The following is a 14,938-nucleotide window of genomic DNA, read 5'->3' as shown; positions in this document are numbered from 1 at the left end:
CTGGTTTGTCTTTTCTCGGTCATTAGTGGAAAAGTCGGAGCCGCGGGGGAGTTTTCTTCCTCTTCAGTGTCCCATAAAAACAACCACTGCTCTTTGTGTCAGGCTCCGTTCATTCAACACACGCTTTTGAGTTTGATGTACATTGTTGCTTGTATCAGTTGTCTATTTTTATTCCTGAGTGGTACATAGTCCATCATGTGACTCTGCCACAGTCGGTGTACTGTGTCCCTACTCATGGGCATGGGAGTGAGAGGTTCCCATTGATTACTACTTCAAATGCAGCTGCAGCGCACAGGCTACACCTTCTGTCTGCTTCTGGGTCTTCATGTCTTGTGGTTCTATGCCTTGCAGTGGGCTGGCTGTCAAGTGATATTGTGAAGCTGTCTTTCCGTGTTACCCTCCCAGCAGCAATGTCTGAGCACCGGTTCTGTTTGATCTCAGTCATTTCCGTGGCTGCGCGTGATGCTTGGATTCCTCTGTTGGCCACTGATGTTGAGAGCGTTTCTGATGCTTGCCGGTCATTCGTGAACCTTTTATGAAGAGTCACATCTCTTGTGCGTTTTTAAATCAGGCTGTCATTCCAGAGGTGGAGTCTGTGGTACGCAGTAGAACTTCTCTATTACTGAGGAGAAAATTCAACACAGGTCTCGGAAAAATCAGTGAAAAGGTAAGGGATTTTGCCGTAAATTGTTTGAAGCCCCCTTATATATGCTCAGTGAATATTTCCCCCGAGTATGGCTTGCCTATTCGTGTTTTGTTTTGTTTTTTAACAATGCCTTTTAATGAGCAGAGATATGTTCTTGTAATAACCTCAACTTACCCGTGTTTGGAAGTTTGCTTCCTCTTTAAGGATCCGAGCTTTCTGTGTGTCTCACGAAATCTTTGTCTATTATATGTTACAAAGGCGCACTCATATTTTCTTTTAACTGCCTAGGTTTAGAGCGTCTAGACTGTAATTCAAGTCTATTTTTGTATATGGAGTGAAGTCGTGAAGATTTTTCTCATTGTCTTTGGTTTTCAGAAGTAAAGCTGTAATGTCCCTGAGCATGGATTTCTTTGGATTTTTCCTCATTAGGATTTACTGAGCCTCTTGGGTCTCTAACCTCAGCAATAGCTAGGTGCATGTCTTTCACCTCAACAGCTCCCTTTAAATACACCTTCTGCGCCACTCTCCCCACCCTCAGACGCTGTAATTTTACACACGTTAAATTTTCACCTCTCCTGTCATTCGCGTTGAATGAATTCTTCATTTCTGATTGTATCTGTTTGTTTTTATGCCGAATTCTTGTTTGTAATGGCTGTCGTCTCATTGGTGAATTTTCCCTTCTGCTTATGCCTGTTGCCTCCCTCGTACGTGTGTATTCTGGGTAACCCAAAGCCCACACCTGCACACACGCCGCAGCTCTGCACCTTCTCCCCCGAGTCGCATTTTCCTTCTGCGTGTGGGGGGGCAGTGATTTCTGTGTGTTGGACTCTTCTGGGTGCGTGTGTGGGGCAGTGATTTCTGTGTGTTGGACTCTTCTGGGTGTGTGTATGGGGCAGTGATTTCTGTGTGTTGGACTCTTCTGGGTGTGTGGGGGGGGCAGTGGTTTCTGTGTGTTGGACTCTTCTGGGTGCGTGTGGGGGGCAGTGGTTTCTGTGTGTTGGACTCTTCTGTGAAGCCGAAGACTTTAATGTCAATAAGGGTTACCCCAAAGAATCTGCCTGATCTTCTCTCGGGCAACTGAGCAGTTTGTGCAGATGAGGTTGGAGGTTCCAGTCCATCCAGAGGGGCCTTGGAAGCAAGGCCTGGTACCTTACTTCTAAAAGACCAGCTGTTCAAAACTCCATGGATCCAACCCACTGGGGGCAGCTCGAGTCAAGGTTAACATGGTGGTGTCTGTAGATGGTGGTTCTCTCACGCGGCTAGCATGTGTGGGAGGTGGGGCTGGAGGGGTGGGAGGGGGGCTGAAGGTGGGGTGTAGCTTGGAGCCAGTGTGATTTCTAGTTAAGCCGGGTCTGGACTTTGTTGCCTCTTGAGTTAGGTCCAGTTCATGACCGGCATCAAAAGTTGCAAGGGCAGGATGGGGGCTACCAGGGAGATTATCAAGGTCCTTTTATGTTTTACAACCACGTAGCCGGGAAAGATCTCCACTTTTCACCCTGAACATCAGCTTTTGGGGCAACGGAGGAGTTCGTTTTCCTCTCGGCATTTTGTGGTTCGGGGAAGCTGGCGTGTTGCCTGACCTGCCCCAGCTGTTGGAGGGCAGCCTCTGGAGAGCCGCTGCGGCGTCCGCGGTGCAGGCCTGAAGTGACCGGCAGGAGCCACATGACCATCAGTTCTCCCCGCTCGCCACCCTGCGTGTTGGTGCTTCCCCTGGTAGGAACTCCCTCATCCTTCCAGCAAGCCTGTGAGATAGGTGCTCACATCCCATTTGGCAAAGCAGAGTATATTGGAGAAAATCCTACCTCTGCTGTCCTGGGGTGTGTGCCCTTCCCCGAAGTGCCATGGGAGTGTCTGGGGGTGCGTCGTGTAGATACTCGGAGGGCTTCCCTCGCGGCCTCCCCGTGTTGCTCGTGCGGAGCGCCACTGGCACGCCGAGCAGCACACATGTTCCCAGCACAGCATGTTCCTTTTCTGGCCACATCGCATCCCTTACTGCCACGTGTGAAATGTCGCCAGTGCCCTGCTAGTTGCCAGCACACCCACACATTTCCAGGCACCCCTCCCCCCCCCACCACCACCACCAAGGGGGGCAGGGGCCCCGTGCTGTGCCGGGAGCGTAGCTTTCCTGGGGTTGGGTGGAGGAAGCTGGCAGAATGGGCTGTAAACTCCTCCTGGGTGCACGACCCATCACTTCCTTCTACCTCACCCCTCCCCACCGTGCCGTCAAGAAATCTTGGTACTGAAAGCTTGTTTTTGTGGCGAGTACCATCAGCTTCTGCTTGCCTAAAGTCCAGTGTTCTCATAGATTCCTTCTGAGTTCCTTAGAACCAGCATCCACTGGACAGAGCCGGTGGCAGGCCAGGGGGAAACACACTGCCCTTCATTGTGTATTGGCTGGAGGTTCAGGGCAGCGTGTGCAAAAGGGCCGCTTCCGAGAGACGTGCCGCGGGGCCTTCGTGTGCAGTGGAAAGTAAGACCAGGCCCAAACGGCCAGGTGAAAATGGAACATGGCCGTCAGGTCGATTTGCGTGCTGTTGCCTGTTGGCTGCACACAAGGAAAAGACGAAACAGTAGCACTCACTTGGACCCCGTGTTAACATCCTAGGCATCCCCTAACCCAGTAGCTTGGCTGTACGTGGTCTGGTACAGAAATGAAGCTGTCAGACATTATTTGCAGGGCACATGTGTAATGCTGTATCTGGACAAAGAACAATTGGATATCAACTTTGGAGGGGCTAGAAAATGTCTTACTAGAAAAACAGGAACACTAATAAAATGGTTTTATTTTAAAAAGCTGTAAGAGGCCGCAATAAGATGCTTTTCCAAAAATAAATGAGTAAAATAACTGACTCCATGGCACCTAACTACAGCATCATACTAAATAATATTCTAAATCGTCATCTATTTCGTGTCTGCATTCTGGCCAAAATAATAAATGTTCTCCTTCAATGTTGTGAATTTCTAGCTCAAATAGTCAATAAAATATAAATTTCCAAAAACAAGAAAAATAGAATGAAACCTTGAGGTTCAGAAAACGGGTGGAATTCTCGTTCAAAAATGAAACTGCGTGCTGCCACCCAAGCCAAAGCCCACCCCGACTGCCTTCAAGTCCGTTCCAACCCTGGCGACCCTGCCCGGGTTTTCTGAGACGCCCTGTTAGCAGTCAGCAGCCCTGTGCCCAACTGACGCACCAGAAGGCCTACTTTTTGTGGTAAGGTACCGACGGGTTGGTTCCGACCCAGAGCGACACTGTGTGCAACAGGACGAGACACCGCCCTGTCCTGGGCCGCCCTCACCATTGGTGTCGCAGCCGAGCCCACTGTTGGCAGCCACGCAGTGCCACTCCATCCTGTCAAGGGTCATCTTCCTTTTCGCTGCCAGCCACTGCTGTACCAAGCATGTGTAGCTGGCCATGTAGCCCGCTCAGAGGCCATGTGCTAAATGTCACTCGTGCCCTGCGTCCCTGGCATTGTGACAGTTGCCCTTTGCCAACTTCTCAAGGAACTGGTCTCTGCTGGTAACATGTCCAAAGCACATGAGACATAGTGATAGGGAGGGGTCAGTCTGCTTCTGATTGGGGCCGGCCCTGTGACCCACTCTGCATGCATGGCTCCATGTTGCCCTCAAGGTTGGGGTCCCCATGGTGGGGGCTGCATGCACGCTCCCAATCATGTGCAGACTCAACCCATACTCTCCCTGGGTGGGTGATGCTCACCTTCCTGGCACAATCTCTGAATACAAAATGGGTACTCCATTCTACGTGAAGAAAGCAGATGGTGCCGGCTATCAGAAGATACAGCATCTGGGGTGGTAAAGGCTTGAAGTTTAACAAGCAGGGCAGCAACAAACCCACGTGGAAGAAGCACAGCAGCCTGTGTGATCGTGAGGTATCGACGGGAGGGGCCCCCAGGCATCAGAAGACCCAGGGTGGGGGGGAGGAAACCAACATATTGTTGAGAATGAGGTAGGTCAGAGCAGAGACCCAAAACCCTTCTGTAGACAATGGGACATGTCCTCACAGAAGGGTCACAAGGAAGGGATGAGTCAACCAGGGCACAGTATAGCATCAATGAAACACATAATATTCCCCTGGTCACTTGAGGCTTCCTCACCACCACTACCACCACCACCACCCAGTCATGACCCCAGTCCTGCCTTTCACTGTGGGCTACACCAGAGCACGTGCACAGATAAGAGAGAAGAGTTCACAACACACAGAATCCAGGAATACGAATGGGAGTAGCAATACCGGAAGACTAAGGGGAAGGTGGGGAGAAGAGGGGAAAAAGAGGGAACCACTTGCAATGATTGACAAATAACCACTACCACCCCAGGGGGACAAACAACAGACACCATGGGGGAAGGGAGACAACAGTCGGTGTAAGATATGAAAAGGATAATTATCATTTATCTAGGGGTTAAGGGGGGGCATGTAGGGAGGGTAAAAGAGAGGAGCCGACACTAAGAGCTCAATAAAGTAAATGTTTAGAAAATAATGATGGCAATATATGTATTAATATGCTTGATACAATTGATGTATGGGTTGCTATAAGAGCCCCCAATAAAATGATCTTTTAATTTAAAAAAAAAGTACATGAGACGGTCTCGCCATCCTTGCCTCTAGGGCCCATTTGGCCATGCCAGCTGTCCTTCTGAGACAGACCTGTATGTTCTTTACGCAGTCCCTGAGCCTGTCCGTGTTTCTCACCAGCACCATGATCCAAATGCGTAGAGTCTTCTGCCTTCCTTATTCGGCGTCTGATTTTATATTCACCTGCAGTGGCTGAAATATCCATGACTCGGGTCAGTCACACAGGAGTCCTCAAAATAGCATCACAGGAGTTCCTCAGGACAGAATACATAGGCATTTAAACTCAGGCACCAGCAAGCAAGAAAAACCCAAGTTATTGTCCACCTGGCTTTCTCAGGGTCAGTCATGGTAACACTTGCAGGTGACAAACCCCAACAACTCGGGCTTTCCTGGTAAGACCCCGCAGCCCGAGCCACTCCCATGGCAAGACCTTTCCTCCGGGCACAGGCGGCTCCGCCTTACACTGCTGAGTCCACCCTGCCCCCACCCCGCCATGCACCGTGTAAAAATTCCTGCCCCTTCACTCAAAGCCCATCCTTGCTTGAGAAACCCTGCTGCGATGTCAAGATAGGGTTTATATTACCGGTGAGATTAAAACCAGCTTTGACTATAAAACATACAGTGCTCCAGTCTGTTCAATATGTGTGCCGTTGGAGGGAAGGAATCTTCTCTGAGCCAAAGTCCCTCAACTGAGCTGCTCTTACCCTGCCTCCTGCATATTCATGGATCCGTGCTTCATGTCCACACACCCGACAACCTGCCCCGGATCACCCCCAGACAAGCGGGCACCTCCATAACATGTCCGATTTCTGCCGTCCAATGGGAAGCGTTAAAGTAAACCGCTCCAAGGAATAGCTGTTCATCGCGAAGCTTTGGGAAGATAGAACCAATCCAGCTAGCCAGTGAGGGAATTCTGTCCACTATGGACTACAGAGTTGCATCAGCCCTACAGTTCCCTGACCACTGAACTAAGATTGCTCCTGCGGGCTGGAGACTTCTCCCACAGCCAGCAGCGAGCTGAGAGTGGGGAGAGCATTAGAACTGCTGTGTTTTTGGCAGTTGGTGCAATTGTCTTTACAATATTCTCTAGTTTCGTTCTAGACTCAGAGCAGCATCTGCCTAAACCAGGAAGGAACTTCCAGGGTGGCTCTGCCAAGCCGCTCCTGCTTTTTCACCTGCCCCTCGCCTGTGTTCACTGGTTCATGGAATCAGCCCGCCCCTGCCTTGGACTGTCTCTTTGTTTAAATCCGGATACCGTTTTCCATCACTGCCTGCCCTCCTGCCTCCTGGCAGGTAATTTATTTAGAGACGGCTCCCCTGCCTGGCCACGTGTCACACCTGCTTGTCTCCAGGCTTGTCACTGCAGTCTGTGAGCGATGTCCCTGTTTTCTGAAGGTGCTTAGGTACTTACTCCTAGTCCATCAGTGGCTGCCCCTGGGGAAGGAGCATGTCTCTAAAACAGCTGTCACTCTGAGGCCTTTCAAGACACCACTGAAAATCAAATGTCAGACTCAAAGAATTTATACGTAAGCCCCGTTCTCCAGGAAGATTAGTTAAGAGTGTATGTCGTTGTGCCGTTGTATGATTGGGCAAGCCAAACCATGGAGGCAGACGAGCAAGTTCACAGCCAAGTCCACAGAGAAGAAGCACACCTGCCTGTGTGATCCAAAGATGACAGTAACAAAACCCAAACACGACGAAGGGAAAGGATCAGAGCTCAGTTGTGAACACCCCATTTGTAGAAGGGCACAGAGGACAGTGGGACCCCCAAATCCACCTGGAGTATCTCTGGTCAGAAGACGCTTCTGGAAGATCCCCTCGAGCCACAGGCCAGGGACTGGAATAGCTTCATGTCAGACAGAGATGATTGTAGACTTGATAATGGTGGGTGGAACCATGGTACAAATCATGCTTGGTCCGTTGACCTCCCTCTTGACCCAACCTGAATGTGCTCTGGGCTCCAGAGCCCATTCTCGCCTACTCCAGGACATACATTTCTTTTCTGGCCTTTTAAATATTGATAGTGGTCTTCTCTTTCATATACTTTTATTTGTATTTTTGATCTTTATATTACTATCTTTTCTTCTTGCCATTTTGTTTTGTTTCTGTTTCTACTGTTTCTCGTGGGTTTCCCAGTTTGTGAAGCTCAGAAGGAGTGGATGCCTAGAGACAAGACTGATGTGAGGCTCTACCGGGGATAATAAGGAAGGGGGACTGGGAGTCGGGAGAGGGAGGGGTTTGGTCCAGTCATTTCAAAAGGAACTCGCAAAGGAGAGAAGACGCGCCCAGTGACTTAAATCAGCATGAATATTTTTTCCTAAGTCGGGCACTATGTAATTTGCCTCAGCCCCCGTCACGAAGGCTTGGGGTAAGGGGGTTCACCATGAGACCCTTTATAAGGTTCTTCCATGTGTATGCTTTTCTGGTGATTGTGCGTCAGTTTCTGCAGCCCTTTAACCTGCTCTTCTTCGTTGGAAGCTCTCTAGGCTCACTGTGGAGATGCTTGCGTGAATCACAGGCTGATGAACTTGCTATCTCGGTAGTTAACATTCAGCCAATATGCACTGTTCACTGACTGGCCATGGACCAGGCCCTGTGCTAAATGTTAGGAATAGAGGGGAGAGCAAAGGGTTGGGGGAGAGGGGCTGTGATCTTTCTCTTAGTTCTTTTGAGGACCTTACAACTTGATAGGGGAATCAGATGGTTTTTTTCACGCAAAGAGAATGAAAATGCCCAACTGTGTTTAGTTCCAGAAAGGGAAAAGACCCGAAATGCTTCTCTCGGCTTTGGCGTGCCCTCACACTCCCTCTAAGAAATCCGCGTTCCTTTCTCCGCAGGAGCCTCCAGACAGGTGGCTTCGCCTGGGAAGGAGAGGTAGAGAGTAGCGCGTACAGCAAGGCCACGGGGGTGGTCCCCCAGCACAAGTATCACCCCACCGCGGGCAGCTACCAGCTCCACTTTGCCCTGCAGCAACTTGAACAACAGAAACTTCAATCCCGGCAGCTTCTGGACCAGAGTCGAGCCCGGCACCAGGTAAGTCACCATAGCATCCTTCTTTTGGTAGACAAAGAAAAATGGAAGGTAAATGGTAAACATGGGAATCGCTGTATGTTGTTTCCTTAGCTTTACAGACACCTCGACCCTGGCTCAGATGGTTCATGGTGAGTCTGTTTTTAGACGGAGCTCAGGGCCATGACCAGGGCTTTCCTGGAAGGGGGTACTGAGCCCACGATGTGCGCCCGTCTTTCATTTGAATGTTTCTCTACAAAGATGTCGTCTCTCTCAGTGCTTTCCCTTGTCTGCTGCGCGGTCTTTAATCCATCCTTGCAGCTCTGACGCGCACCTCCCTAGAAGATAGCATTCTAGACTCACTGTTCCAAATCTTACTTCCTGGCCTTGATGAGCACATTGTGAATGCATCAGTATTTTTAAAGAATAAGCACCTTCCACAGTTTTCTTAGAAAAAGTTGCCATAAGTTGCCAGGCATCTTCCGGTTTGACACCATGTGCCTGTGGTGTGCCAAAGGTGTGCCCCAGGGGTGCAGACATTAAAGCACTTGGCTGCAAAGCGAAAGATCGGGGTGAAACCCACCACCCGTCCCGTGGGAGAAAGGTGTGTCATTCTCCTGTGGAACTTCCAAATACCTGTTTCCCGCTCACTGTCAGGAACTCCTTTCTAGTCCACCTAAAGGAGAGCCCTGCCTGAGCAGGTGAGAGCAGCAGGTGAGAACAGTATGGCCCCAGTGACAGAGAAAGAATGACTTCCCACACAGAGAAGGCGAGCTACACAGGGTTAAGTTTTCCCATAGCAATTGCGGATTCGCGTTGGCATCAGTTAGGTACGACAGTGGGGTTTGGGGGCTAACTGTGATTTTATGGCTTTCCCAGAGACTTGCCTACTTGGAGAAATACCTTCTGTCCGCTTGATCTCCTGTCATTGGCTGCTTTCTTTCTGAAACGTCGTGTGTGGTTCACTAATGGTGCGGACTTCGTATTTCCCGTACTCCCAGGCTAAGCACGTGGAGGACAGGCTTTCTCCTTCGACTAAAACAGCCCCCCCTCTAACATGTGTCTTCATTCATTTCTCTCTTCAGCTCCTTTCCGGACTTACCCTGTCCTCTCAACCTTGTTCACTCCCTGGCCCTCTCCATCTCTGACAGCGCACGCTGTCGTGGTGACTGACAGATGACAAGAACAGGCATTTGTGGCATGGCACCTGCGATCATTTTCACTAGAGAGAAATCTAGACCTCTCCCTCTACAGAGTATGGAAGATGGCTTATAATTTTGATCAGCCACACTGCCCTCTGCCAGAGAGAAGTGTCCTCACTTAGAAAACCTTGAGGTCATTGGGACCAGTATGCATGATCACAGTTGCACATGTCTGTAAAGGTGTCTCTTGGTTGTTGCTTTTTAAATGGAGTGTGAGCTCCTGGAAGCATTTTGAGCTTCTGCCCTCTGTGTTGTTCAGAGGACCCTGAGAGTGCCATATTCCCTCTTACCCCATATGTATCATCTAGGTGACATGGTGGTCATGTGTTGGGCTGCTAATCATAAGGTCAGTGGTTCAAAACCACCAGCCAGTTCCGAGGAGAAAGAGGAAGCTTTCTACTCCCATGAGGAGTTAGTCTCCAGACGCCCAGGGGCAGTTCTGCCGTGTCCAATAGGGTCGCTGTGAGTCGGCATCAACTTGATGGCAGTGAGTTTGGTTTTTCAGTTATGGCCTTAACAGATCTAGAAAGTACATCCTTTTTAAACCATACACGCAGTCCGTGTTGAATCCCAACCAACCAAACAAACAGAAACGCCTGCAGGCCACTGAGGCTCTGGGCCAGGAGAGACGGTTTTGCTGACTTTGACTTTTAGGTGCAGCCTGGTTCTTCAGTTCTCCCTGTTCTTTTGGTTAGCTTCCAGCAGCTCGCATTCCTTTGAGAACTCAGAGAGCTGCCGCTCTTGTGTGGATTTCTTTTCTCATCACGGATTATACTGGTTTAGTTGCACTGAAGTATGAAACCTATGGAAGACGTGTTTGTTCTGAAGCATCTGCCAGAACATCTGTCTTCAAGAGGAGTCAGCACTCCGAAGAAGGGCCTTATCTCGTGTCTCGTGGAAACGGAACAGAGCGCCGTTCATCACAGCTCCATACACGTCTGTAACATCAGCGCACTTCTCTCCCTCGCCCTGCCAAACCACAGCACATTGGGGTAGAAATGAATAAAGGTCAAGTTCTAGAATTGTAGTGGGAGAGCTAAATTAAATCCCACTAACTTGAAGAGCTTTTAGCTAGAGAAAGAACCAAAAAAAAGTATGTTCAATGTCTGCACAAGAAGGATCCTTAAGGCCTTAGAGCACATTGTTTGATAGGATGTTTGACTTGTTTTACAGAAGGTACAAAACAACAACAACAAAAGAAACAGGCTGCACTACTATCCGGTTGACTCTGACTCACTGTCGCCCTCTGAGGGCTGTCCGCACCTGAGGCTATAAATCTTTCCCAACGCAGGAAAAGCCTCCTCTTGTTAGCCATGGAGCAGCTGAGGGGTTCAAACCGCTGACCTGTGTCACCCACACTAGGCCACCGAGCGCCATGCAGAAGGAACGAAGCCCTGCTAAATTTTAAGCCTTTGTTTTTAGCTTAGCTGATGGATTTTTCTAGACCTCACGATTAGAATTATCACCTAATTGCCGAGACACGGTTGGATTATGAAGTTATTTCCCGGCCTAGATTTAGCCCTTAAACTAGAGCTGATGATTCCCCACTGGTGCTAATGAACTCTGCACAGTTTGGATTCATTGCTCTAAATTTCAGGGAATCTCTGATCTATCTAACAGCCTGCCTACTTGTCGGATCGAGAGGAGAACAGAAACCTAGTTTCCCTAGCAGGCGCCTGTGTGCATGGAGCAGGATGTTCAAGGTGGCATTCTTTCATATCACTGCCCAGTAATTTCGTGAACAGTGCTTTCGATACTGACCTCCTAATAAGTGCCTGGGCAAGACCCTGTGGATTTTCCTGCGTTCCCTGCAAAGGGATTCCCTGCAAAGGGGCTGTGTATCGCTTGCCGCCTCCTTCCTATTAGAGTGCTTGGGTACCAAGCTGCTTGGAGGTGACGGTCATCTCACGGAGGCCACCGCTATCTCAGGGTGGGAGTCTGGCAAAGGGCATCTCTGACCGCTAATGCAGAGTCAGCTGGTTTCTTCAGCTCTGTCTAGCATTACACTCACCCACCCAGAGATCATCGTTCACTGCGCCCACGGGGACAGAAGACAGCTCGTACCATGGTTGGGAAGGAGGAACACCCTCTGGAGTTGCCATCGGAGACTTCGGGGGTGGAGGCACCACAAAGACAGGTGCCCTGGTGTATGGAGAAGAGGGCATGGAAGCCATGGGTATGGTTTTCTGGATTTTTTTCCCATTGGAAAAACACCCATCTAGGTCAGAGCAGATTTTTTCCTGTAAATGTCCAGAGAGTCTAGGTTTTACTTAGGTTTTGCGGGTTCTATGGCCTCTCCCACCACTACTCAACTCAGCCCTGGAAAACCAGCTGCCCTCGCCGTCTCACCGACTCCTGGCAATCTCGCACGTCCCCAGGCTGCACTGTGCTCCATGGACACCGGTGCCTCATGTCAGGAAATAGATGGCCAGGTCACACACAAATGAGTGTGGCTTTGTTCCCCAAACGCTCTATCCGCAGGCAGCAGGCTGGGCTGAGCCTGCAGACTATTGGGTGCAGGCTTCTGATACCGAGCAGCAGAATCCGTAGGAAGGCTGTCAGGATACGGATTCGGACGTTTGAGGTGATGTGGGCCCAGGTACTTCCAGTGCTAGCAAGTTGCCAGGTGATGCGAGTGCTGTTCATGCAGGAGCCACTCCTGGAGAAGGACTTGTTCTAAAGCAGCGGTTCTCAACCTGTGGGTCGAGACCCCTTTGGGGGGTGAAAGACCCTTTCACAGGGGTCACCCACCCGATTCATCACAGTAGCAAAATGACAGTGGTGAAGTAGCACCGGAAATAATGTGAGGGTTGGGGTGTCCCCACCACATGAGGAACTGTCTGACAGGGTCGTGGCGTTAGGAAGGTGGAGAACCGCTGCTCTAAAGGGAACAAGATTAGAAACGTCTCCTCTTAGTTGTTTGTCCACTGCCTTCTGGAAGGAAGACCCGATGTGAAAAGTCAGTGTTGCCCTAGTCAAACTTGAGGCGATTGGTTTTGTTTTCCAATAGAAACCTTGTCCCCACCCTTTCCACCCCATCTGCCACCCTCTGCTTCTAAATAATAGTGCAGAAGGCTGGCTTGCTCGGTGAACCACACGTGAAAGAGACTTTTGACACAGTGTGGAAAATGTAACTATGTCACCAAACAATTTGCCTAGAAATAGTCAAATGAGAGCTTACTTTGTCCCGTAAGCTTTTGCCAAAATGCAATAAAATATGATATGATTAAGAAGAGCAAAAAAGAAAACAGCTCCTTGTTGACTCTTGTTATCAGGGTACATTCTGCTCCGCACTCATTGCTCCCAGGATTCTAGTGGTGTGGTGGATAAGAGATAAGTGGGGGCACAGCTTCCCCCTCGTGGTTTTATTCCTAGCTAGCACTTCATTAACATGTCCAACCCCCGGGTCCCAACCTCTGTGGCTGGTGCTTCCCATGCATGTACTCATTCATTTAAAGTGGGGGTCGGAGCGACAGAGGAAAGGGCAGGGGTGGCGGATGCTTTGCTCGTGTGCGATGCCCCCTCGCGTTTCCCTTCTTGCCTCTCCCTCTCGTGCTGGCACCGGCCCCGGCGGAGAAAGGGCAGCTGCGATGGGGGCTCGCTGGGGCAGAGTGACTCCTGGGCATCAGCAGGGGAGGCTCTCCTGGCCGGGGCCTGTGAGGAGCGCTGCACCGGCCCAGGGCCTGGCCGACCCGGTTCTAATTGCTGCCACGGAGCTGATGTGATTCTTGGCTCAGGACAGAGCGATTACTCAGTGGTTTCTGTTAAAATGATCCTTTGTTAAACTTCTGTTCCCAACCCCCTTCTCCCTTCCCTCCCACTCTTTTCTCTGCCTCATCCAGTCTGAAAAGGAGCCCCAAATTAAGGATATTTGGATGGGCAAGGTAGAAACTGCTGACGTTTCTATAAACAACAACAAAGGGGGGTGGGGTGCTGTGGGAGGTTTTCTTTTCATCTTGATTCTTCACCGGTTCCTTTCACTCTGTTTCCAAGGACCGTCCATATTAGCAGCCTGCATCGTCAACCTTAGTGAGGTCACGCGAAGCAGGGAAACCTCGCGTCCTGAATTCTTCTCATCCTGCTACCCCATGTCTCCTTCCTTCCCCTGCCCACCATGCCCACTTGACCAGAGAGACATACGTTCCATAGCACGGGGCCAGCGCTCCCAGGACAGGCAGGGGCAGGGCGGCTCAGGGCTGCAGCCAGAGGTCTTTGCAGCAGCTGGCAGCTTCTGGTGTGTGATGTGTGACCGACCAGCTCTTTGCTTGTGACAGGGTTGTGTACACGGGCAGCCTTACAGGTGTGGTAAGGATGCCCAGGTTAACCCCTACCGACTCCTCTTCTTGTCCTGATCCCCAAAGTTTATTGCACGTGTTGAGAAAAATCGAGGTGTGTCCACACCCTCTTTGCAGACGTGATGACTGTGACTCTGAGACCCTCGCTGCTGCGTGTTTGTGTTGTGGAGGAGGGTAGAGAAGGGAAACTCAGTGGGCACCCGGTCTCCCTTCAGGCGGCCAGCAATAACATGCCAGCTCCCCAGCGTGGCACAGAGACAGCAGGCGAGCGGCGGCCTGTGCAGGAGCCTTGTCCCCAGGCGGCTGTCTAAGGCGGCGGGTGGACGTGGCATGGGCACGGTGAGCGGACCTGTGCGCACTGGGCTTCCTGCAGTGTGTTGGCTGACCTCTCGGACGGAGCCTACTGTTGTTTTCTCTGCTTGTTTCACTCTGTCTTGCTTTTCCTCGTGACCTTCTCAGAACTCTTATGCCACGGGGTTTGGAGCTTTTGATGTTTCTCTTTTCCTCAAAGCCACAGAAACCAAACTTATGCCCTCCAGTCGATTTCAACTCCCAGCGACCCTGAAGCACAGGGCAGCCCTGCCCCCATGGGGTTCCAGAGTCCCGGCAGCGCCGTGGGTCACACAGTGGGCTGCTCCCCGGGACAAAGAGGAGACTCTCCACTCCCCTGAAGATCTGGACTCACTTTGGCCTTCCCCCTCTCCCTGGTCCTGGCAACACCACTGTATCTGCACTTCAAAATGAGTGTGTTCACCATTACTCGAGAGAGCCGGCAAGAGAAAGAGTAGAAGGAACAATTAATCTAAGGATAAAATCTGGAGATGGTTCGCATGTTTGCACAAACACACGCTTGTCTTCTGAACAGAAAAGAAAAACCCAAACTCCATCACCTTGTGAGCCAGTTCTTCACAGCTACCTCCTCACAATAGTCAGGGGAAGAAAAGTTCATCCTCGCAGACAAACTGATGGGAATATGAATGATGCAACCTTGACAGGACAATTTGCGAGTTGGAAGAAAAGACATTTCTCAAATATATATTAGTCACCTTCTGATCTGGCTAGTCCACTAAAAAAATTTTTTTAAGGAAAGTTTCCTGTGTATGTAAAGATAGAAAGATAATGTGATGTTTTATCCCTGTACTGGTCTTAAATAGCAAAAAATCGAGAATGAAGACAACCTCATTGTGTCTGTATA

The 14,938-nt window shown here is 50.3% G+C and overlaps 1 protein-coding gene across 7 annotated transcripts in view; it reads left to right on the top strand.

Annotated features, from left to right (window-relative positions):
* TTLL5 (tubulin tyrosine ligase like 5) overlaps window positions 1-14,938 on the top strand; it is a 272,493-nt gene that overhangs the window by 182,777 nt on the left and 74,778 nt on the right. For all 7 annotated transcript variants that reach the window (XM_075531002.1, XM_075531000.1, XM_075530999.1 and 4 more), the window contains exon 31: window positions 8,075-8,270. In XM_075531002.1, coding sequence (XP_075387117.1) covers window positions 8,075-8,270 — 196 coding nt within the window. The remainder of the gene's footprint in view (window positions 1-8,074; window positions 8,271-14,938) is intronic.

The sequence above is a fragment of the Tenrec ecaudatus genome, chromosome 14, assembly GCF_050624435.1.
Source record: "Tenrec ecaudatus isolate mTenEca1 chromosome 14, mTenEca1.hap1, whole genome shotgun sequence".
Taxonomy (NCBI): Eukaryota; Metazoa; Chordata; class Mammalia; order Afrosoricida; family Tenrecidae; genus Tenrec; species Tenrec ecaudatus.
This window is presented reverse-complemented; position numbering and strand designations above follow the sequence as displayed.